Here is a 23,279-nt window from a genome sequence, read left to right on the forward strand (position 1 = left end):
ATTGGAAAGGAAAGCTTACTAGGGAGGGCAGGTAATCTTGCGGGCCCACTTGAGGCTAGAGACTGTGACTTTATATGGCATTTGTCTTTGAGAATATGTAAGGGAACATATGTGGGACAACATTTGGTATAGGCATGCAAAAACAGTTGGATTTGTCCAGGGCTAAGGTTTTGCCACATGAGTGAAGTGGAAGAACAATGGGGGAAGAAAGTTGAACATTTTATTTAGACAATGATTAAAATAATGAACACTAGACTTGGGGTGTCTGGGTGGCTCAACTCAGGTCTTGCTCTGTGTCCTGAGTTTAAGCCCCTGCACTGGGCTCCATGCAGGGCATGGAGCCTACTTAAATAACAACAACAACGATGATGATGATGATGATGATAAACACTGGGCTCTACATTGGATAAAGAAGCAAGTAATGGGAGCTGATATAAAAAGAGACAAGGAATTGAAGGTATTTAGGTAAAAATTATGTTAAAAGGAAAAGCTGGAATCTGGATATCTGATTTTAGTTATTTCAGAAGTGAAGTGTTTGCTGCTAATATACCCTATAGTGTGGTTGTTCAAGTAGTTGGCCAAGAGGGAGAGATGAGGAGAGAATAGGAGATAAGGAGACTGAGGAAGTGAGAAGCCAAGGCATCGGTGGGTGATCTGTATGGTCCTTGGAATCTTCCGGGATGATGGTAGGATTTGGGGTGAAGAAGATACCAGAAAGCCATGAGCCAAAATCTTCCACTAAAAAAAAGCAGAAAGTGTTACAGCTCACCTAGCATGGTCCCATGCACACATAGAAGCTGCTCCATAAACCAAGGTGATTGATTCTCGTAGTACATCTCTTCCGCTAGATTTTAGCTCCTTTAAAGTAATGGATTATGTCTTGTTTTTCTGTTGTGTATGTTGCTTTACTTATAGAGTAATGAATCTTAGAACAGGAGGGACCTGCAGATCTTCTTCTAGTGGTTCACACTTCAGCCTTCCAAAACTCTAGGAGCTCTCTGCGGGGCTCAGAAACTGCCTTTGGAGATGAGGAAAGACTGATGAGTGGGACTGGGAGCCCTCTATCACATATCAGCCAGAGAAGACCTACTTTATCTGTTTCATATGTGGAAATCTGTATAAGATTCTACTTCAAGAAAGGGGCCACAGCTAAAATGTTTGAAAGCAACTGCTATTTAGCTGGTCTTTTCCTTTCACAGCAGAGGTCTCTGAGACCAAGAGAACTGAAGTGACTATTTTGGTCACAGTCTCATACTGAGCAAGTTATCATCAAGACTACGGGAGGTCCCAAGTCTCCTAACTCTGAGTCAGAGGTTAGCAGTAAATCTACTCTGGAGAGGACATAGTCACAAATATCTCAAGGGCAAGAAGGTGCTGGGACACTTGGGTTCTAGGTAGTTGCTATGAAAGTGAGCTTAATGGTATTAAAAATTGCTCAGCTGATCTCAGCCTGGGTTTGCTTTGTTAGGAAGTGTGGGCCAGAGGAGCTGGTAGCTTCTCTGGACCTTAGTGCCTTAATGAGCTATATATTTTTCTAGCACACTCTCATTTACTATGTCCTTGCATTCTTACTACCTTTATCAAGAAGTATTTGATAAATGTTCAAGTTTATTTATATTTCCAGTTCAACTTGACAGTGAATTTATATCCATTTCAGAGACTACTGATACATTTTTCCTCTTCCTCTAAGCTATTTCTTCTCCAGTCCAATCCATTCAGTGAAGAGCCCCCTCCATTCACACAGCTGATCAGACCAAAACCTCAGGAGTCACTGTTGATTCCTCCCCACAACTAAACTGTCACAAATCCTGTCAGTTCCACCATGAAAATAAAGAATATTTAATCTGTTTATTTCTACTATAGCCACTGCTACTACTCTACTCCATGACACTGGTATCACTCACTTGGACTATCACAATATCTTTTTAACTGACCTACCTGCTTCCATACCTCATTACCAGTTCATTCTCCATAGAACAGCCAAAGTCGTCTTTGAACAATGCAAGTTGAATGAGATTACTTCTCTCTCACAAACCTCTCAGTGTTTTCCCATTGCACTCAAAATAAAATCTAAACACTTTACCATGACCTGTAAGGCCTTCCATGACTTAGCCTCTGCCCATCTCCTCAATTTCATCACTGTACCACTCTCTGCCTTGCTTTCATGCAGTCTTTCAGAGTCTCTAGCCCTTAAAGCACTTTCCTGCTTTAGGAATTTTGCACTGAAAAGCTGTTCCTGCCCAGAATGCCCCTCCCCCAGGTTTTCATGGGGCTAACTCCTTTGCACCTTCTCAGAGAGGTAATCAGTAAATATCACATACGGGGAAATCCTAGCTCCTGCTCTACCATGTCACCTTATTTGTGACTTATAATTTAATTATCTTGTTTACTTGTTTGTTGTTTGTCCTCATATTCCTCCTATGGGTGTGTGCTCTATGAGAGCAAGGACCTGGCTCTCTTGATCACCATTAACTTTTTAGCACATAGAACAGTGCTTGGCGGGGCGCCTGGGTGGTTCAGTCAGTTGAGCATCTGACTCTTGATTTTGGCTCCGGTCATCTTCTCAGGGTTGTGGGATTGAGCCCCACATCTGGTTCTGTGCTCGGTGGGGAGTCTACTTGAGATTCTTTCCCTCTGACACTCTCCCAGCTCACAGGCTCTCTCTCTTTCTCTCCAAAATAAATAAATAAATCTTGAAAAAAAAAACAACGCTTGACATGTAGTTGATATTCAATAAATATTTGATGAATAAATGAATAAATGAATCTCTTCTTTTCCTTCCTCTCTGGAAACAGAGTTCTATTGCTACCCATCCCTATTCTGTTCTATTAGGCTTGAATTCACTTTAATCACACATTATACTTGTAGGTTTCCAAAATTTTGTCACATTTTACTTCATAAGATCCCAGTAATCTTATGAGTAAGGCAACTCAACAGACTAGGACTCTGAGAAATTGTGCCTTGCCAAAGGTTATGTGACTAGTAGATAGAAGATCCAGGACCAGGACTCACAGCTTCTACTGTATCACAGTCTCTTTCCTGAATCTCTATATGTGTTCAAGACTATGTATCTAGGTTACTAGAAAAAGAAGAGGGTAGGGGTGCTCCCTAGGCACCTCCTACCAGCTGAAGCCTGGTGACAGTTGCACACTTATAGCATGACATAAAAATAACAAAAGGGGTGAGTTTCAGTCAGAAGTGGGCAACAGATCCTTTGAAATAAAGAATAAGAACCAGAGGGGTGGGTGGAGATGGGTGAAACAGGTGATGGGGTTTGAGGAATGCACTTGTTGTGATGTGATGAGCACTGGGTGTTGTATGGTAGTGCCAAATCACTCTACTGTACACTTGAAACTAATATAGTTTAGCTTCTAATATAGAAATATTAACTAATATAGTTTAGTTAACTAATGGATTAAAGCAAAAAGTTTAATAAAACATAAAAGAAAGATGTTCCTGGGGCGGGGGGGAAATAGGTCTGTGTTAGAGGAGAAATTTGAGAGTCATGGTGAGTTTTCCAGGCCCTAAAGTACAGGTGTGCAGGACTGAAAGACATGTTCTCAGCAACATGTCATTTCTGGCTGGTGGTCTACTTTTGCCCATACACCTTTTATGTTATTATCATTATCATTATTATTGTCATTACTACTACTACTACATAAAAGTAAAATAAAGTAATACATAGTAGTATGTACTACTTTTTAAAAATCTGTTCAGTTTACCTTTTGTTTCTAAATTGCACATTTTCTCTGTGTCTTTTGAAAGAATAAAGCCTGTTCTTTTTGGAGGGCATTTATTTAAAGGATAATTGTCCTCATGTATCAAGAGCACTTTAAATTCCCATATTTCAAGATATTACTAATTCTCCTTAATCAACTAACGAATTCATGTGAATGCTGTTAATTTCTTCAGACCTTTAATGAAGATGTAAAATGGCATCAGCCCCAGGATTGTGCCCTAGAGAGCACTTGCTTATCATTCCCTCCAAGTCAGAGAAGACTTACTGACTGCCTTGCTCTCAATACAGCTTTATAGGCACATCTCATAGACCTACCTGAGAAGAAGACCATTTAAACTTTATCTTTGAGCTATAGAAACATAATGAAGGCTAATTTTCTTCTGTGTCAACATGGCCGCTATGCAATTATAGAAGGAATTTACATTAGGTCTGGCTAAGTTTACTCTTTATAAAGTTATTCACCCTTCTAAATGTAACAAATCAAGCAACCTGCATACATATGAAGCCTAAATGACCAGTTCTTATTTGCCATTTTTTTAAAAGAAAGCTTTTTATTTTTAGGTACTTGTAGATTCACATGCATACGGTTGTAAGAAATAATGGAGAGGTCCCATGTACCTTTTATCAGTTTCCCCCATTGGTAAAGTCTTATAAAATTATAGTATAAAATCATAGCCTGGATATTGACATTGCTATAGTCAAGGTACAGAACATTTCCATCACCACAGAGATCCCTCATGTTGCTCTTTTATAGACCCTCCCTCCCAACACTCCCCCTGTCTCACCCACTTCTTAACTCTAGGCCCTATTCTAATTCAAATTAGTCTATTCTCCATTTCTGTAAGTTTTTCATTTCAAGAGTGTTATAGAAATATAACACAATATGTAATCTTTTGGGGCCTGCCTTTTTTTCACTCAACATAATTCTCTGGAGATTCATCTAGATTTCTGAGTCAACAATTGGGTCCTTTTGACTGTTGTATAGTATTCCATAATATGGCTGTTCCACAGTTTAACTGTTCATCCATTGAAAACATCTGGTTTATTTCTAGTTTGGAATGTTTTGAATAAAGCTGCTATAAATATTCAAGTTTTTATATGAACATAATTGTTCATTTCTCTGGGATAAATCCCCATGAGTTCAATTTCTGGGTCACATGGTAACTGTATGTGTTTAGGGTTTTTTTGTTGCTTTCAAGACACTGCTAAACTGATTTCCTCCAGTGGCTATATCATTTCTACATTCCCACTAGCAATATGGGAGAGATCCAGTTTCTCTGCATCTTCTCTAGCATTTGGTATTGTCACTTGTAAATTTGTAATGTCACTTGTCATTCTCATAGGTGTATAGTGGTATCTCACAGTAGTTTTAATCTGCATTTTCCTGAGGGCTAATAATGTTGATCTTTTGATGTGCTTATTTTCATCTGTCTGTCCTCTTTAGTGAAGTCTCCTTTTGCGTCTTTGCCTATTTTCTAACGGGTTTGTTTTCTCACTGTTAAGTTTTGAGAGTTCTTTATGAATTCTAATATTAGTCCTTTGTCAGGTATGTGATTTGCAAATATTTTTTCCCAGTCCATAGCTTGTTGTTCTCCCTCTTATGAGGATTTTCTCAACATGGAGTTTTTCATTTTGATGACATATCATTCTTTGCTTTTATGGATCATACTTTTGGTGTTAGGTCTCAGAACTCTGCTTAACTTTAAATCTTGAAGACTCTCCTTGTTTTATGTATATTTTTATAATTTAAATCCATTTTGCATTTGAGTTTTTATTTTGATTGTTGTACTTTTCAGTTCTAAAATTTGCATTTGGTTCTTCCTTATATTTTCTATTTCTGTGCCAAGACTTTCTAGTTCTTTTCTGAGACTTTGAGTGTTTTCATGTGTTTCAACTGTGTTCATAAGCGCTCATCAAAACATTTTTATGATGGCTGATTAAAAATCTTTGTCAGATAATTCTGACATGTTGGTTTTATCATCTATTTTTACCTTTTCTCATTTTCCTGGGTGTTGGTATGAGGAGTAATTTTAGATTAAAATCTGAGTATTTGGGGTATTATGAGACTCTAGGTCTTATTTAAACCTTCAGTTTAACTGGCTTCTTCTGATACCACTCTGGCAGGGGGAATAGGAGGGTGCTGTCTCATTACTACCCCAAGTTGGGGGTTCAAGTTGAGCTTCCCCACTCAAACTCCATGGACACCCAAGGAAAGGGGGGCACCTCATTACTGCTGGTGAGGGTGGGAGGCCTCTGCTTATAGTGCTCTGGCTGTGAGAGGGAGGAGTGCCTTGTTATTGCTATCCACTGGGTCTCCATGATACCACACAGAGGTGTGTAAGGGTGGTCTTGTTAGTGAAAGTCCTTACTCTCCACTAGGCCTCATCTGACACCAGCCCAGAAGAAAAGGAGCAAGGTGTCTCATCACTGCCAGGTGCAGGTGAAAGTCCAGATTCCCCGTGTCTATTGCTGCCTGGCAGGGATGAAAATCCACGCTCCCTGTGGACTTGTGACACCACCCCAAAAGGGGTGCCTCATTATAGCCTGGTAAAGATGGAAGTATAGGCTCCTGACCTTGGCTGACATGGGTGGGGGTGGGGGCATAGATTTTTCCTGTGGTGTTTGGCTAGAGTAAAACAGTTAAAACCCAGGAAGCCCACAGTCATGTCACTCCTCAGGTCCGGAGTACCCTAGTTGGTCTACCTTCTCTCTACCTTTCAGAGTCTTCTTATGTTGGTTTTATATATAATGCCCAGGTTTTTAGTTGCACTTGGTTGGAGAAAGAGGAAAAAGTAGGTTTATTCCATCTTCCTGGAAGCAGAGGTTAGTTTTTCCATTTTAAAAATTATGAGGTATATGTTTGCATTTTCCCCAGTCTTCCAAGTGTATCTGGCTTCCACTGGGAGTAGGAAAAGGAAAAAAGTTCATGGAAGATAGGAAAAAAATCATTGTTATTTTTATCAGAAATTTATTTTTAAAGGATTTTAGTCTTTATTTCATATTGTCTGGGGGTGACCCTGCCTAAAATTCTCTCTCTCTCTCTCCCTTTGCCCCTCCCGTTTTTTCCCTCTCACATTCTCTCTCTCTAAACAACAAAAACAAAAACAAAAAACGTGCTGAATTCAAAATAAAATATTTAATTCTTTTTTTGTTCCTGCCAAAGGAATTTAAGAAGGGAAAAAAAACTCCCTAGCCATAATTTTTCCCCTCTTCCTTTCCAGTTTTTTCTATATATACATTTCCCATGGTATTATGTATGTTTATACACATACATATACATTTATATAGTTTATTGTTCTACCATTTTATTTTAATAAGTATTTTTCATGTTGATGAATATCTTTATACCACTTTTAAGTTGATTTATCTTTAATTCTCTTAGCCATTTCTGTGTCTCCATTTAATCACTGTTTTAAATAGCATGCTTATGAGCATTATTATACATTCAGCTCTTTTCATCTTATGAATTATTCTATTGCAGTAAATTCATTGGTATTCAATTATTCAGTCAAAGGGTCTGAACATTTTTATGGCTCTTGATCTGTATTGCCAAACTGCCTTCTTGAAGAATTTGAGCACCAACTATAATTTGTGAAGCACGCTATCTCAGCTCCGTGGTAGCTAAACAAATTTAAAATGAACAAATAAAAATAAACTCAGCATATTTGTGTCATCCACACTGCCTGACCAGTGAAGGTACATTCCCTCCCCTTGGCTTCTCAGCCTCCTCTCCAGGTTCTCCTTCCTCTGCTTGTTCCTTACAAGTCTTCAGGCATCTGTCTAGAATGGTCTTCTCACCTTCCTTCTCCTTGGCTCCTGTTACCAGATCCTGAGGTTGCTGCTTACATTCTTCCGCATGTTCACCAGAGTCAACTCTGCAACCCATGTCCACATTCCCCCTTCTTGGTCTATCACCCACTTGCCTATTTGCCACAGACAGAACCCTAGGTGTCATCCATTATACCTTATTCTTCCTCTCCTGCCACATCAAATTCATGACAAATCTTATCAATATTGTCTTGTAAATATCTCTAGAATCCACTGCTTGTTTCCATCCCCACATCCTGTTCTAAACATCATTGTTAATCACATCAATCACTAACCATCTCCGGTTTCCCCACTCCGTGACATCCAGATGGTCTTTCTAAAGGACATTCTCTCTTTCGCCTCTAGGCTTTCAGGCATTTTATTTATTAAGGCATCCTGGAGCACCGGGATTTATTTTTCTCTGTTCCCATCTATACCAGCACCTTCACCCAACATACCCACACACATATGCTAGTATGCACACACCGGTACCTTTATGTTTGCTTGGTTTGTGCCTAGTCATCCATCAGACCTCAGATTACTTACTACGAGTGTAATCTACTCCCTTATTATCCTTATTTCTTACCAAACTGTAAGCCCTCTAGGGCAGGGATTATGTCCTACTGTAGTCCCAGTGCCTGCCAAAGTGCCTGGAGCTTACTGAGTAATTAAAAAATCTTTATAAGCTGTGTCTGCCCAGTGCCATACTTACTGTTGAAAAAGTGAAAAGTTCCCTTAAACTGGTTGATTTGGTATAAACGAAACTCTCTGATGGGTCATCTCCCTGAATGTGAGTAAAAAAATATGACTCATTTGTTTTAAAAATTTCTGTATAAGAGTAAGAGAACTGTTCTGCTACAGAATTCAAGTTGAAAGATTTGCTTGCAGTACTGGTTGATTTTTTTTGGGAGGGGTCCATATTCTGCTACTATAATGAGAATTTTGACAGTTTTCTGTTGTTATATTTGTACCAAGTCCTGAACAAGGAGAAAGTAAGCAGAGGGAAATTGCAGAGGAGTCAGTAAAGGAGGGCACTTCGCCAGGAGAGAGGCAGAAGGAGGAGGACTCACAACAGAACCTAAATATGGAGGGTGAAGGACAGCAGTTGATCTTGAAGCCTGAGGAAATTGAGAGGCTTAGAGAAGAGCTGAATCGTATAAATCAAAGCCTCCTGCAATCTCAGAGCTCGGGGGATAGTTCAGATGACAATAGTGCCAAGGTAGGTGCTATAAACACGTACTCTGATTAGGTCCATTTCCTCTGGCCACCTGTGGATGTAAGTACCATTTTTATATCAACATTCATGAAAGTTGTTAAGCAAGATCATCACCATGGCCTGAGTGGTGATAAAAGAGTCAACAGAAACACTTTGTTCTAAAGGGTTCTTAGGCTCCAGTTAGGTTCAGCAGGAAGAAATGCCGATTGGTCCTTAACATCTCCCACAGGGAGGCAGGGTAGGGAGGGGCAGGATTTGTGACACATTTTCTATTCATCAGTGCCTGGCTTAGAATTACAAAATAGTTAGTTTGGGTGGGTAAAAGACCACAGACTTGGAATTGTTTTGAGTTTGGCTTTTGCTACTTACTCAAGATCTGCCTGCTGGAGAAATGCCGGGAGTGACTCCCAACTTAGCTCTTACACCTCACTTTTGCAGGTTTCCCCCTAGTACAAATTAAGATTTCTGTATGCATGCCTTTCTAGGAATTATTTTGAGATCCACAGAGGGAGGCCTTTGTACACGTACATAGGCCAACTTCAAAAGACTGATAATACGCATTTAAAAATGGCTTCAAATATACATAGAAAAAAAAGCAGAGTAATAGTAAAGGAAGTCAAAAGTACATTTGAAAAGAAATGCAGATATAGGGTCTGAAAACAAGGCAAGTCACAGTAAAGAAGGAAAATAGATCCCTGAAAGGAGATTCACACATGTTTGAAAGAGAAGGGAGCCATTGCATTTATTGAGAAGACCAAAGGGGGTATGACATCCAATGTTCAAAAAAAGGTTAATTTTAAATCCCCCAGGCAGTCCCTTTATTGGGCAGTGAGCAGCATAGAGGCTTGGGCAGAGGATGGACACTGTGGTCACGTAGATTATAAAATCTGGGTTTATGAGCTTAAAATGATCAAGGCATTTACTCTCCAACAATGAGTTGGAGAGTATGACAATTAACACCCGGGTTCATTTATTAATTTTATTTAATGTACCCTTTCTCATTATTTGAAGAATCATCTCTCAATACACAGGAGGGAGGTGAAAAATGATTAAATATATAAAAATTATGTGGGGCATCTGGGAGAAGAACCACTTTGTAAAAGGACAAATGGTCCTTAAACCACATAGCCTCTAGAGTTTCACTGAATTCTTGCAGAGTTCAGTAATTTTGCTCCATAGTAATTACTTCGAATGAGTGAAAGAGGGGTAATTTGCTCTTATTCGTTTATCCGACTGTTATTAATGGAGTATTTTATGACCTGCCAGGACCTGTGTTGGGCCCCTGTGTTATAGCAGGAAACAAGATAGATGTGGGCCTCTTGGGAAAAAATAACATATTTATATTTTGAACTTTACATGTCCCAAAGCAGTATCACACGTACTATTTCACTTCTTTAAGCAGGCAAGGGAGAAAAGATATTTTAGACAGGTTTTTGTTTGTTTCCAGGGTTCTGTACAATGATAATTTCAGAAACTTTATCTGTGTAGAGGGTACCTTGATTTACTGGTGGCTAGAAATTGTTCTGCCTTTTAGTTCTTGTGTATGTGAAGTTTTGGGTCTTCACCCCTCTTGTCCCATTAGTGTCTAGTGCCTACCTCCTTTTTGCTCTATTGTCTTAATCTAACATACACATTTAAGCAACTGTGGCTTGAGACCAGATATCAAACTCCAAAGAATGCTTATAGATAGCAAAGACATAGAAAAAGAACTGTGAGTTCCTCTTTTATGAGTAAGTAGGTGAGCTCTATTGCTCTTATGTATTTGTGACATCATTTGGGGGTGCTGATCACCTTTGGTGCCTTAATTTCTGCTGTTCAACAGTATTCCAGGTAAGGTTGTAAGAGCTGAATTCAAGATTTTTACTTCCCCAATGTTTGTGAAACAAACTGCAATCACCATTAATTAATTTTATAGGTTTAAATATCTAGCTTCATGTTTTTCCATGACATCATTGGATATTTGCTCTGTTCCAGGCACTACACTAAATACCTTATATATATTAAGCAACACAACAAGGCAGGATGGTGTTGTTGCCACTTTACAGATGAGGAAACTGAGGCTTTAGAGAGGTTAAATAATTTTCCCAAAATGACACATAGCAGTGGAACCTGGGTCTGTCTACTCTAGAACTTGACCTGTCTTAACCCCTGTCATTTGCCTCCCCTTGCTGAGAAAGTCAAAGAAAGCATACAGTTCTCCTGTAAAGCTAATTTCCTAAGGAAGGCTGGCAAGCCATCTTCCAAAAGCCCTCCCAAGGTGTCTGTTATTGATTGTCTTAATGAATTTATTTGAGGTTTGGCCCTTAGGCTCACAGGCTCTAAAACTTGATGCATTAGTCCCCCTAGAATAGATCTGTATCTTGGGGATAAATTCACATTAAGCCAAACTTTCAAGACTATTGGCTAAAACCAGAATGTCAGTTAGTTATTATCTGTAATAATTAGTTATAAATAGCACTTCAGCAGGTTTAAATGAACACATGTTTACCTGTAGAGAGCTCAGAAAGAAACTCAAATCTGAAGGATGTTTGATGAGTAGGGAGTCCGAATAAGTGGACTTGGTTTGATGCTTGACATCTGGGCAGGCTGGATAGCCTGTTCCATCCACACCCACTGAATGAGAGTATTGAAGGCTCATAGGCTTTAATTGTTTCCACAAAAGGAATGATCTTGTCATCGGTACCAGTATATGGATTTGGTTCATATTAAATTTTTATTGTGTGAAGATAATATTTGAAAATATTAAAAGCTAGATCTTAAGCCTATAAAATTAAGATAATTAATGCTGGTTCCAATTTGTTTCATTTTAATTCTTATGGAATTATGAATTGAGGAGACATTGTGTACGGATTATCTGGTCTTATGCCTTTAATTTGCAGATGAGTCAGCTGAGACTCGGAGAAGATAATTGGCTTAATAAATCTGTTGATTGGTCAAGAAAGGAAGCTAAGTACTTTCCTTTGCAGTTCTACATGGTTCCTAGTAGCCTGAGTGAGTCTAAATGTCTCTGTAATAACCTTCTGCCTGGAAGCCATTTACACGTGGGGAAAATAGAGACCCTTTACGTTGGCCACTTGACTGGTTGCCTGGTAGCTTCTTTACTAGTTAGTTGCCTTTCATGCAAAATAATTTGCATTTCTGCCCGGGCTAAGTGACTTGATTAGAAAACGTAGGCCAGAAGAATTTTTGTTCTGGCTTTTCTCATCTTCAAAACAGGTTAAAAATTTCTGTACATTGGTATTAAGGGGGTGCTTCTCTTGTATATGTCTGTTTGGGCATGTTCAGTGGCCATATGGGCTGCTGGTTACCCACTGATTATTAAAAGCTGCTGTCTGATAATAAGAAGCTACATTGGTGATCAAGGGTTTCCAGGTTTCAGAGAATTCTTGTTTTCAGATGGAACCAGAAGGCAGTTAAAATAAAGCTGGGTAGCACCCACAGTCCTGGGTCATGTTACTGAATGCTTATTGTGTGCCAGGCATCATGCTAAGTGCTTGCATGCATTATCTTACATATCCTTTACTCCATCCAGCAGTTATCATTATTATCCCCATTTTCAGATGAAGGAAATAAAAAGCAGAGAAACTAACTTATTCAAGATAGATTCAGGACTGAAACTAATTCCAAAGCTAGGGTTCTTAATAATTACATTATAATTCTATTAAAGAATTTTTTCTAGGGATCTTAGACACTTGCAGCTCTAGGACAAGCAAACTGGATTTAGACTGTCTTCTTGACTAAATCAAGATGGGAATTAAAGGACTTTATAGGACTTGGGGAATTCTGTGTTGCAATTCTGTTGTAAGCAAGAAAGAACTGGACTAATGACATGGGATTTCCAGAAAGTCATGGGCAGGTAGTACACTGGACCAGGACTCAGGAAACTCTAAATATATGTTATCTATTGAATTGGGTAAGGTTGAATTATTTATCTACATAGCACACCCATGTAAGACTACCTTTTAGAAAACCCCATGATTCCTCCTTTGATCAAGGTGGTTTTACTGCCCTGGAGACCTGCAGGAGAGTATGTGGTTGTATAGTAACTGAAGAAGAATCATGTGAAAGTAACAGGAAAGCAATGAGGAAGACTGGGAATTTAAGATCTCCTGCTAAATGTTCTCTTCCTTTTTGCCAACAGATACCCCCCCACACACACACACACAATACGTACACATTCACACTTTTTCCTTCTTCACATATTGGCTCTTTGAACTCCCCATTTAAAGCATGTTTTACTCTTAAATGGTCCATGCTTCTCTTTCCCTTCATTCATAAGAAAAGAAAGCTAATTGTCTATGCTTAACTGCTTTGCTCAAATAATTTCATTGATATTTTCATTCTAAAATAACGGGAGTTAAATTATGCGAACATGTACCAAATGGCCATAAGTATAAAAGAGAGTAACTTGCTGGAGGTAAGCCAACTCCAAGAATATTTACGTGTGAATAGTTCTGACATTTCTGCTTCTGAGCTGGAACCCATGTTTTACCAATATTCTTTCAAATTGCCCATGTTTCTCTTTTAAAATGTTTGTTTAGTGTCCATCATCTGGAGAGAAGGTGAAATACCAGCAGCAAGATGGTGTAGACCAGCTTCGTCAGAATTTGCACCGGCTCCAGATTCTGTGTAACTCGGCTGAAAAAGAGCTCCGGTATGAGCGAGAAAAGAACTTGGACTTGAAACAGCATAATAGCTTACTTCAGGAAGAAAGCCTTAAGGTGATTCTCGGGGCATACCCTGGATCGGAGGGTCTCAGTTGCTAATCAGCCCTAGAGATAAACGTGTTCTCATTCCCCAGCTGCATAATTCGTGGTAGGACCCCCAGATGTGTGGGCGATGTGAGCTCTCTGATAACTCACTCTGACACTGCCCCACCAAGTAGGCTCACAGTTCATTTGTTTCCCTGTTGCTGAAGGTGTGTGTATACTGTCAACTTATAAAGGAGACAAACTTTTTAAAGTTACACAATCTTTTGAAATCATTAGCTAAAACTTTTAACACTTAACTAAATTTGAATGACCTGATCCCAAACGCTGAAGGTCCTGCCGTAGTTCTATCTATAGACTTATTTATCCCTAAGAGCCGTATCCATTATTATTGATTGAATCAAAGATCAATTGCACCAAGGTACAATTCATAGGAGGGCAAACTTGTTCTATCAGAAAGTTAGGAAGACATCTTCCAAACATGCTTGTTCTAAAATAATCTATGTAGAACTGCCAGCCACGGAGTTCATCTAAATTTTATGAACCACACAAATATTCAAACTGAACCATCATATAAAAATAGTGCTTCCTTTTAATTGAGGTTCAATTCTGTAAACATATATTAGGGACCTAGTTTTCTATAAGTCCCTATCTAAAGTTCTGGAATTCAGCATTCAACAAATATGTACTAAGCATCGGTCATAATCCAGGCAGGGAATCTTGTTGATACTGAAGGTTTAACCATAGCTAAAACCGATAGAGGGCTTATCCTCTGGTCAGTAGGAGTCCATGGGTCAAATTCTGCCTGCCTCTTGTTTTTGTAAATAAAGCTTTATTGGCACACAGCCCCACCTGTTTGTTTACATATTATGGATGGCTGCTTTTGTACTGTAATAGCAGATCTGAGTAGTTCCCACAAAGGCTAAAACATATACTCTCTGGCCCTTTATAGGAAAATTCGTCACACCTAGTGTAGCGGGAACAAGGTACCTTCTTCAAAAAGTGATCTAAAAAGAGATTAAGAAGGGTTCCTCCTTTTTAGGAACTCACAACACAGTGGGGGAGATACAGAGGAAAACAAGTAGTCATTTACGTCAAACTTGAAAGGAGGCCCTTCTAGAGAGTCCTAATATTTCAGGATTATTTGAAGAAACTGCTTCCTTATTCCTCACCCTTCATGATTTTTTTAATATTGACCATATTCCCTCAAGCCTTCTTAGTAGTAAATTAAATTCCAAATCTTGATCATATTTCCTTGTAAGACAGCAATTCCTTTTCCTTTCAAACACATTTCTGAGATAATTTTCACTGTCTAACTCTGAACATATTCAAGCAATACTACATCTTTCTCAAGGTGTAATGACCAGAGCAACACAGATTATGACTTGACAATTTTTGCTAATCTCATGTATGTGTATTGCGGTAGCTCCTAGCAGTTTTTTTTTTTTTTAAAAGATTTTATTTATTTATTTGACAGAGAGAGATCACAAGTAGGCAGAGAGGCAGGCAGAGAAAGAGGGGAAAGCAGGCTCCCTGCTGAGCAGAGAGGCCAATGTGGGGCTCCATCCCAGGACCCTGAGATCATGACCTGAGCCGAAGGCAGAGGGTTAACCCACTGAGCCACCCAGGCGCCCCACTCCTAGCAGTTTTAAAGTGCGTTTCCCTGTTTACAAATGAAGTTGAGCAGCTTTCTATATATTTCTTTGACATTTGAGTTGCTATTTTGTGAAGACCTGTTCAAGATTTTGCTTACTTTTTTGGGGCTTCTGTCATTTTCATTTTCCCATTAATTTATAAGAATTCTTTATATATGAAGCTTTGATCAGGTGTGTATTACAAACATCTTCTACTCTATGGCTTATATTTTCACTCTCTAAATATATGTTTTGAGGGACGCCTGGGTGGCTCAGTTGGTTGGGCATCTGCCTTCGGCTCAGGTCGTGATTCCACTGGGATCCAGCCCTGCATTGGGCTCCCTGTGTAGTAGGGAATCTGCTTCTCCTTCTCCCTCTGCTCCTCCCCTTTACTCTTGCTCTCTCTCTCTCTCAAATAAATAAATAAATAATCTTTAAAAAAAGAAAGAAAGAGTTCTCTGTCAACTTCAAAGTCATAAAGATATTCTCCTATATTACTATATTGTTACATGGGTCATAAGAATATTGGCATATGAGGTGCCTGGGTGGCTCAGTGGGTTAAAGCCTCTGCCTTCGGCTCAGGTCATGATCTCAGGGTCCTGGGATCCAGCCCCACATCGGGCTCTCTGCTCAGCAGGGAGCCTGCTTCCTCCTCTCTCTCTCTCCCTGCCTCTTTCTGTCAAATAAATAAATAAAATCTTTAAAAAAAAATATTAGCATATATGTGGTCTGTTTCCAAGGTCTCTATTCTGTTCCATTGTCCTGTTTTGTCTATTCTTGTGCCAATAACATGCTATCTTAATTATGTTAGCTTTATGTAAATCTTAATATTTGATAGAACACATCTTTTCATCTTGTTCTTATTCTAGGATGCCTTGGCATTCTTGGCCTTTGAAATTCTATAAAAATTTTATCAACAGCTTGTCAAGTTAAATCCACATACCCACATGTACTCACACACACACATATATACACAAATGACCTTTTGAGAGTTATACACTGAATTTGTACACTGAATCTATAGATAAATTTGGGAAGAATTCTTTTTTTGAAAGATTTTATTCATTGCCAGAGAGAGAGAGCACAAGCAGGGGGAGAAGCAGGCAGAGCAGGCGGGGGGGAAGCAGGCTCCCTGCTTAAGCAAGGAGCCCAATGTGGGACTCCATCCCAGGACCTGTGATCATAACCTGAGCCAAAGGCAGCCACTTAACTGACTGAGCCACCCAGGCGTCCCAAATTTGGGAGGAATTTAAATCGTTGCAGTATCAAATCCTCTGCTAAATGTGTGTATAGGGACGCCTGGGTGGCTCAGTTGGTTGGGCCGCTGCCTTTGGCTCAGGTCATGGTCGGGTTTCCCCTGCTCTGCGGGGAGCCTGCTTCTCCCTTTCCCTCTGCCTCTCCCCCTGCTTGCGCTCTCTTTCTCTCTTTCTGTCAAATAAATAAAATCTTTTTTAAAAAGTGTGTGTATTATATTTAGGTCTTCTTTAATTTCTCCCAATATCATATTTTTCTTTGTAGAGGTCTTATACATCTTTTGCTAGACATATTCCTAGGTGCTGATACTTTCCACACTATTGTAATTGGTAACTTTTAAAAAATTTCACTTTCTAGCTATTGCTAATACATAAAAATGCAATAAATTTTTTCTAATAAAAACCTTGCCATACTTTTAAATTACTTTTTAAAAATATTTTATTTATTGATTTGACAGAGAGATAGAGAGGGCACAAATAAGCAGAGCAGCAGGCAGAGGGAGAGAGAGATGCAGGCTCTCTCCAGAGCAGGGAGCCTGATACAGGGCTTGATCCCAGGACCCTGGAATCATGACCTGAGCTGAAGGCAGATGCTTAACCAACTGAGTCATCCAGGCACCCCTAAATTACTTCTTATAATTTATGTTTCTATCATTTTGTATTTTATATGTAAATAATCATATCTAAGAATAAATATAATTTTCTTTCTTTCCTTCCACATGTTACACCTGTTATTCTTTATTTTTGTTCAAAGCAGTGGCTTGTATAGTGCCAAATAGAGCTGGTGATAGGGGTATATTTTCTCCTTCCTTGTCTCAAGGGGAAAGCTCTCAAATTTCATTTAGTATGTTTTTAGAGGTTTTTTGTTTTTTCTTTTTTTTTAAGTTTTGGAGACCAAGGCTGGTTCTTTTTTTTTTTTAAAGATTTTATTTATTTGACAGAGAGAGAGGCAGCAAGAGAGGGAACACAAACAGGGGGAGTAGGAAAGGGAGAGACAGGCTTCCCACTGAGCTGAGAGTCTGATGCAGGGCTCGATCCCAGAACCCTGGGATCATGACCTGAGCCAAAGGCAGACATTAACAACTGAGCCACCCAGGTACCCCTAAAGGGTTTTTTAAAACAGATTTTTAAGAATCACATTAAGAAAATTCTTTTCTAGTGTTCATTCAATGTTTTATCATGAGCACATGTTGAATTTCATCAAATTCTTTTTCTGCATATTTTGATTTTTAAATCTGTTATTATGGTGAATTACATTGACTGATTTTCTAATGTTAACTCAACTTTGCATTCCTGGGATAAACCCAACCTCATCCTAAATCATTATCTTTTTTCTACATTCCTGATTTTAGCTTGCCAATATTTCTTTGGAATTTTTGCATCTTAGTTCACAAAAGACGCTGGCCTGTCTTTTTCCTTTCTTATAACATCCATGTCAGATTTGGGTATTAAGGTTACCCTAGCCCCTTAACATGAGATGGGTAACATACCCTCTTTTTCTTTTCTCTGGAAGAGTTTGTAAAAATAAATTACAATTATTTCTTCTTAAATAATTATAAGAACTCATTTCTGAGTCCTTCTGATTCTAGAGTTTTCTTCTGGGAAAGATTTTCCATTACTGATTCAATTTCTTAATAATTATAAGAAGTTATGTTTTTTAAGAATTCCTGTATCAACTTTGGTATATTTTATTTTTATAGAGATTTTTCATTTAAATTTTCAAAATTTTTAGTTAAGTCACCAGTTTTTAAATATAGAGATGATCCTTTTTACTTTCATGGTACTAAATAACTTGTGATTTAAATAAAAGAGGTTGGCGAGGGGAAAAAAGGAGGGAGGCAGCACCTGGTTGGCTCAGTCAGTTAAGTCTCCAACTCTTGGGGCGCCTGGGTGGCTCAGTCATTAGGCCTCTGCCTTTGGCTCCGGTCACGATCCCAGGGTGCTGGGGTCGAGCCCTGCACTGAGCTCCCCATCAAACCTCCCATTGAGCTCTTCATCGAGCTCCACATGGAGCTCCCCATTGAGTTCTCTGCTCTGCACGGAGCCTGCTTCTCCCTCTCCCACTCCCCCTGCTTGTGTTCCCTCTCTCACTGTGTCTCTCTCTGTCAAAGAAATAAATTAAATCTTAAAAAAACCAAAAACCTCCAACTCTTGATTTTGGCTCAGGATATGATCTCAGGGTTGTGAGATGGAGCCCTGTGTTGGTTCCCTGTTGGGCATCAAGGCTGCTTATGATTCTCTCCCTTTCACTCTCTTCCCACCCACCCCTAACCTGTGTGCTTGCTCTTGAAAGAAAGAGATAAAGAAGGAAGGAAAGAAGAAAGGAAGGAAGGAAGGAAAAGGAAAGGAAAGAAGGAAGAAAGGAAGAAAGAAAGAAGAAGAAAGAGAAAAGAACACTTGGTCTGCAATGTAGAGAACAGATGGAAGTGGCAGGACCACGTTGTTACTGCGATGACCCGGGCTAGAAATGATGGTGTCGTAGACAAGGGTGGTGGACTCGGATGGGCAGATGCAAGACATGTTGTTGAGGCAGCATGCCAGTGGGTGTCGAATGGGCTCATGATAGGTAAGGAAAACTCAGGATGACTCTCAGACTACTGGCTTGAACAAAACCTTAGATGGTGGCATCATTTACTGAAATCAGGAAGACAGAGAGAGAAAAATTATGTTTGATATGGACAGACTCAAGGAGTTTTATTTTAGCAGTTATTGGCATGAAGGTGGTATTTCAAATCATGAACCTAGGGAGAGAATGAGCCACTCTCAAGGCCTACAGTAGTCCAGTGATATTTAGAAGTTGAGTCGCATTAGAATAGTCTACACAGGAAGAACCAGGAAGGAACAGCAAAGAGGTAGGAGAACACCAGGAGACTTCAGTATCATAGACTCCAAGAGAACTTTCTGAGATGGAGGGAGTGAACACTACTGAAAAGCTCAGCTGTCCATTGGATTCATTTTGCAGTGGGGAGATTAGTAGTGCCCCTGGCATAGACAGTTTCACGGAGTAGTGGGAATGAAAGCCAGCTTGCAGTCGATTGAACAAAAGGATGGAAAGTGTTCAGGCCATGCATGTATAGGAACTCTTAGGAAAATTCCTCTGTCCAGCTGCCATCTGGCTAGATAGACTTTGGCAAGCCTTACTAACACATGACAGCTCTGGAGAGGTAATCATGCATGTGACACTGGTTATTTGTCAGCTCTTGGGGGACAGCACTACTATGAAAAGTGCTTGTTCTGGCTCACAATCACCTTTTTGCCATGCTTATTTCTATCACTCTTGTTTATTCCCCACCTCCAGATCAAAATTGAACTAAAGCAGGCCCAGCAGAAGTTATTAGATAGCACAAAGATGTGCTCTTCACTCACAGCAGAAAGGAATCACAGTCAGCAGAAAATCAGGGAACTGGAGCTGGAGGGACTTACACAGGCTCAGAGCATCAAATCCCAGAACAACCTGCAGGAAAAGCTGGCTCAGGAGAAATCAAAAGTTGCTGATGCGGAGGCAAAGGTAATTATCCTCATGCTTAATAAATAGCGTGCACTGGATTCCACTACTGAAATCCCATTTCCCTAAGGAGTCTAAGAAGTAGCTGCGATGCAGACTTGATAGAATTCTAGGGTTTTTCTTTGCTCTTCTGCACTCTCCTCTCTCTTGACTTCACCTGCTCCTGCAGTTTCAGTAAAGCTCGTGTTTCTTTAAACTGCATGAACTTTAAAAAAAAAAAAAAAAAGGTAGGTTTAATAAAGCTGTAACATGAACCTAAAGTAACTGATTGAAGCCCTATGACTTTTGCTTTATGCTTTCAACTTTTAAAAAACTGATTCTCCTCTCATTTGTCTGTTTATATGATTTTTAATCTTGTAACTTGGGGGGGCAATTTGTGTTGTGAAAAGGATGTTTGGAAATCATGCCCCTGCATTTCATACTGCCTAACACCAGGTGGCAGTGGTATGTAACAGTAGCACATTTTGATTTGTGGGTTTGAGAGTCCAATCTCACATAAAAAAATAAATCATAAAATAAGTAAATCATTTCATCAGACCATATAAACATAAAACCAACATCAAAAAGTAGATGATAGCAATCTTAATTATGCTTGGAAGCCTAATTTTGAGCTAAAGAAACCAGAGCAAGAGCGTTCATACTGTGTAATTTCATTTATATGAGGTTTAAGAATAGACAAAACTCAGCTGTGATCAGAAGATGGTGGTTGTCTTTATGAGGGTTTCTAATTGGGAGAGAATGAGAGGGAATCTTCTGTGGTGCTGGGAGTATTGTATATCTTTTTTTTTTAAGACTTTTATTTATTTATTTGACAGAGAGATCACAAGTAGGCAGAGAGGCAGACAGAGAGAGGGGGAAGCAAGCTCCGCGCTGAGCAGAGAGCCCAGTGTGGGCTCCTGGGATGGCAGGACCCTGGGATCATGACCTGAGCCGAAGGCAGAGACTTTAACCCATTGAGCCATCCAGGTGCCCCGGAGTATTGTATGTCTTGATGTGAGAGGTGGTTGTTTAAGTAAAACTTCATTTGGTATGCTTAAGATATGCACACTTTATGTATGTTATTACTCCATTTAAAAAGTAGTTGGTAATTACAGATTAGTAAGAAAAAAAAACCCAAGTTTAGTAAAAAAAAAAATGCAGATTAGTAAAACAAACAAACAAAAAAACCTGAATTTAGACAGTACTAAATATTGGTGAGGATTTTGTGCGACAAGGACTCATTTATTGACTGCAATTGGGAGAACAAATTAGTACAAACACTCGGGGGGTTTTAAAAGATTTATTTATTTTAGAGAGAGAGCACACATGAGAGCAAGGGAGAGGGGCAGTGGGGGAAAGGAGAGAGAAAATCATCAAGCAGACACCCTGCTGCTGAGCACAGAGCCCCATGTGGGCCTTGACCCCAGGACCCCCAAATCACGAGCTGAGCTGAAATCAAGAGCCAGACACTTAACCATCTAAGCCACTTAGGCACCCCAATATAAACACTTTGGAAAGCAATTTGGCATTTGTATTTAGTTACATTAAAGATGTATATACCATACAACCCAGCACTTCTGCCAGTAGGCAGAAATACTGGAGAAAATGTCATATTGCACATATGTGTCAGGAGATAGGAATATAATCATTTTTGTAGGAACATTGTTCCAAATAGCAGAAAACTAGAAGCAACCCAAATGTCCACTGACATAAGATAGAATAAATAAGCTGTATATTTATACAATAGCGTAAAACAGTGAAAATACATGAATTATAGGTACATGTTGTAGTTCAACATATATTGAATAAAAACCAAATCACCAAGGGGTGCCTGGGTGGCTCAGTGGGTTAAAACCTCTGCCTTCGGCTCGGGTCATGATCTCAGGGTCTTGGGATCGAGCCCCGCATTGGGCTCTCTGCTCAGCAGGGAGCCTGCTTCTCTCTCTCTCTACCTGCCTCCCTGCCTACTTGTGATCTCTCTGTCAAATAAATAAATAAAATCTTTAAAAAAAACCCAAAACCAAATCATCAGAAACACAGTACAAGTCCATTGATATAAAGGTCAAAATGGTATACAATAAAATCCATGTTATATAGCTTATATATTAAAGAAAAACCAAGGAGATGGTTAATACAAAATTCAGATACTGGTTTTCTCAGGTGGGGAGGGAAGGGGGCTAGTCAGCAAGGTCTCAGATTAGACTTCAAAAGTATTGGAAATGTTATTTTCTCTTTTTTTAAGATTTTATTTATTTGACAGGGAGAGAAAGCACAGGTAGACAGAGAGGCAGGCAGAGAGAGAGGGGAAACAGGCCCCCTGCTGAGCAGAGCGCCAGACACGGGGCTTGATCCCAGGACCCTGAGACCATCAACTGAGCCGAAGGCAGAGGCTCAACCCACTGAGCCACCCAGGCACCCTGAAATGTTATTTTCTTAAACTGGGTGACAGATTCAAACATTTGCATATGTCCTTGGTAGAGAACCCAACAGGGTGATATTGTCATTTGTGGAATTAAGAGTGCCTATCTTTAAGGAATCATTTTCCCTAAGCAGAACTAAGTGGGCAGCTCAAAGGAACTTGAGCTGACCTCATGATGACTGGCTGTCCCCTACCATTGCCCTTGAATCATTCTGCATCTTCACCTCTCCTATGGTTCATGGGCTCTGCAAGGATCTAGGGCTGATGCACAAAGCCCTGCTTTTAAAAAAAGGAGTGCCATCCACTGGCATTCAGTGAATGTTTGTGGGGAATGTGGTGCCAAACCATTGTAAAGCATGCATTGTCAGATCAAGAATACATTTGAGAGACAATGACTATTTTGCTAAAAACTATTCATTCAATAAATATTTATGGAGCATCTACTATGTACAAGTACATAGCATACAAAATTGTGTCACGATTTTGGGTGACACAAGGGTTTATAAAAAATAGATAAACAAAATAGACTTACCTACCAAAAAAAGTTTTTAATGATACTTTTAATCTAACGTGTAAATTCTAAAATAAAATATACATCTCTCTATCAAATTCATAAGTCTTATTTTTAGTTCTACCAGTACATTGAAGAATGTATTACTGATGCTAGGTGATATCCTAATAAGTACTTGGTTTGTAAGAGACTTCTGCTTTATTTTAAAATCTTGTTGTGAATCTGGCTACACTGTAAAGAAACTAGACACGCTCACACATTGCTGTTGGAAGTATAAATTAGCCTAATACCTATAGAGCCAGGTTGGCATTATCAATTTTTTTTAAGGATTTTATTTATTGGTTTGAGAGAGAGAGAGATCCCAAGTAGGCAGAGAGGCAGGCAGAGAGAGAGGAGGAAGCAGGCTCCCCACCGAGCAGAGAGCCCGATGTTGGGCTCCATCCTAGGACCCTGAGATCATGACCTGAGCCGAAGGCAGAGGCTTAAACCCACTGAGCCACCCAGACG

The 23,279-nt window shown here is 39.5% G+C and overlaps 1 protein-coding gene across 2 annotated transcripts in view; it reads left to right on the forward strand.

The window, feature by feature from the left end:
• The window catches only part of CCDC30 (coiled-coil domain containing 30), a 114,357-nt gene that overhangs the window by 61,891 nt on the left and 29,187 nt on the right, over positions 1–23,279 (forward strand). The window contains exons 13-15 of one of the 2 annotated variants that reach the window (XM_032877473.1): positions 8,522–8,765; positions 13,304–13,483; positions 19,657–19,866. In XM_032877473.1, coding sequence (XP_032733364.1) covers positions 8,522–8,765; positions 13,304–13,483; positions 19,657–19,866 — 634 coding nt within the window. The remainder of the gene's footprint in view (positions 1–8,521; positions 8,766–13,303; positions 13,484–19,656; positions 19,867–23,279) is intronic. The other variant, XM_032877474.1, reaches the window with a different exon arrangement.

This window comes from Lontra canadensis, unplaced genomic scaffold, assembly GCF_010015895.1.
Source record: "Lontra canadensis isolate GAN:19392208 unplaced genomic scaffold, GSC_riverotter_1.0 scaffold60, whole genome shotgun sequence".
Lineage (NCBI taxonomy): Eukaryota > Metazoa > Chordata > Mammalia > Carnivora > Mustelidae > Lontra > Lontra canadensis.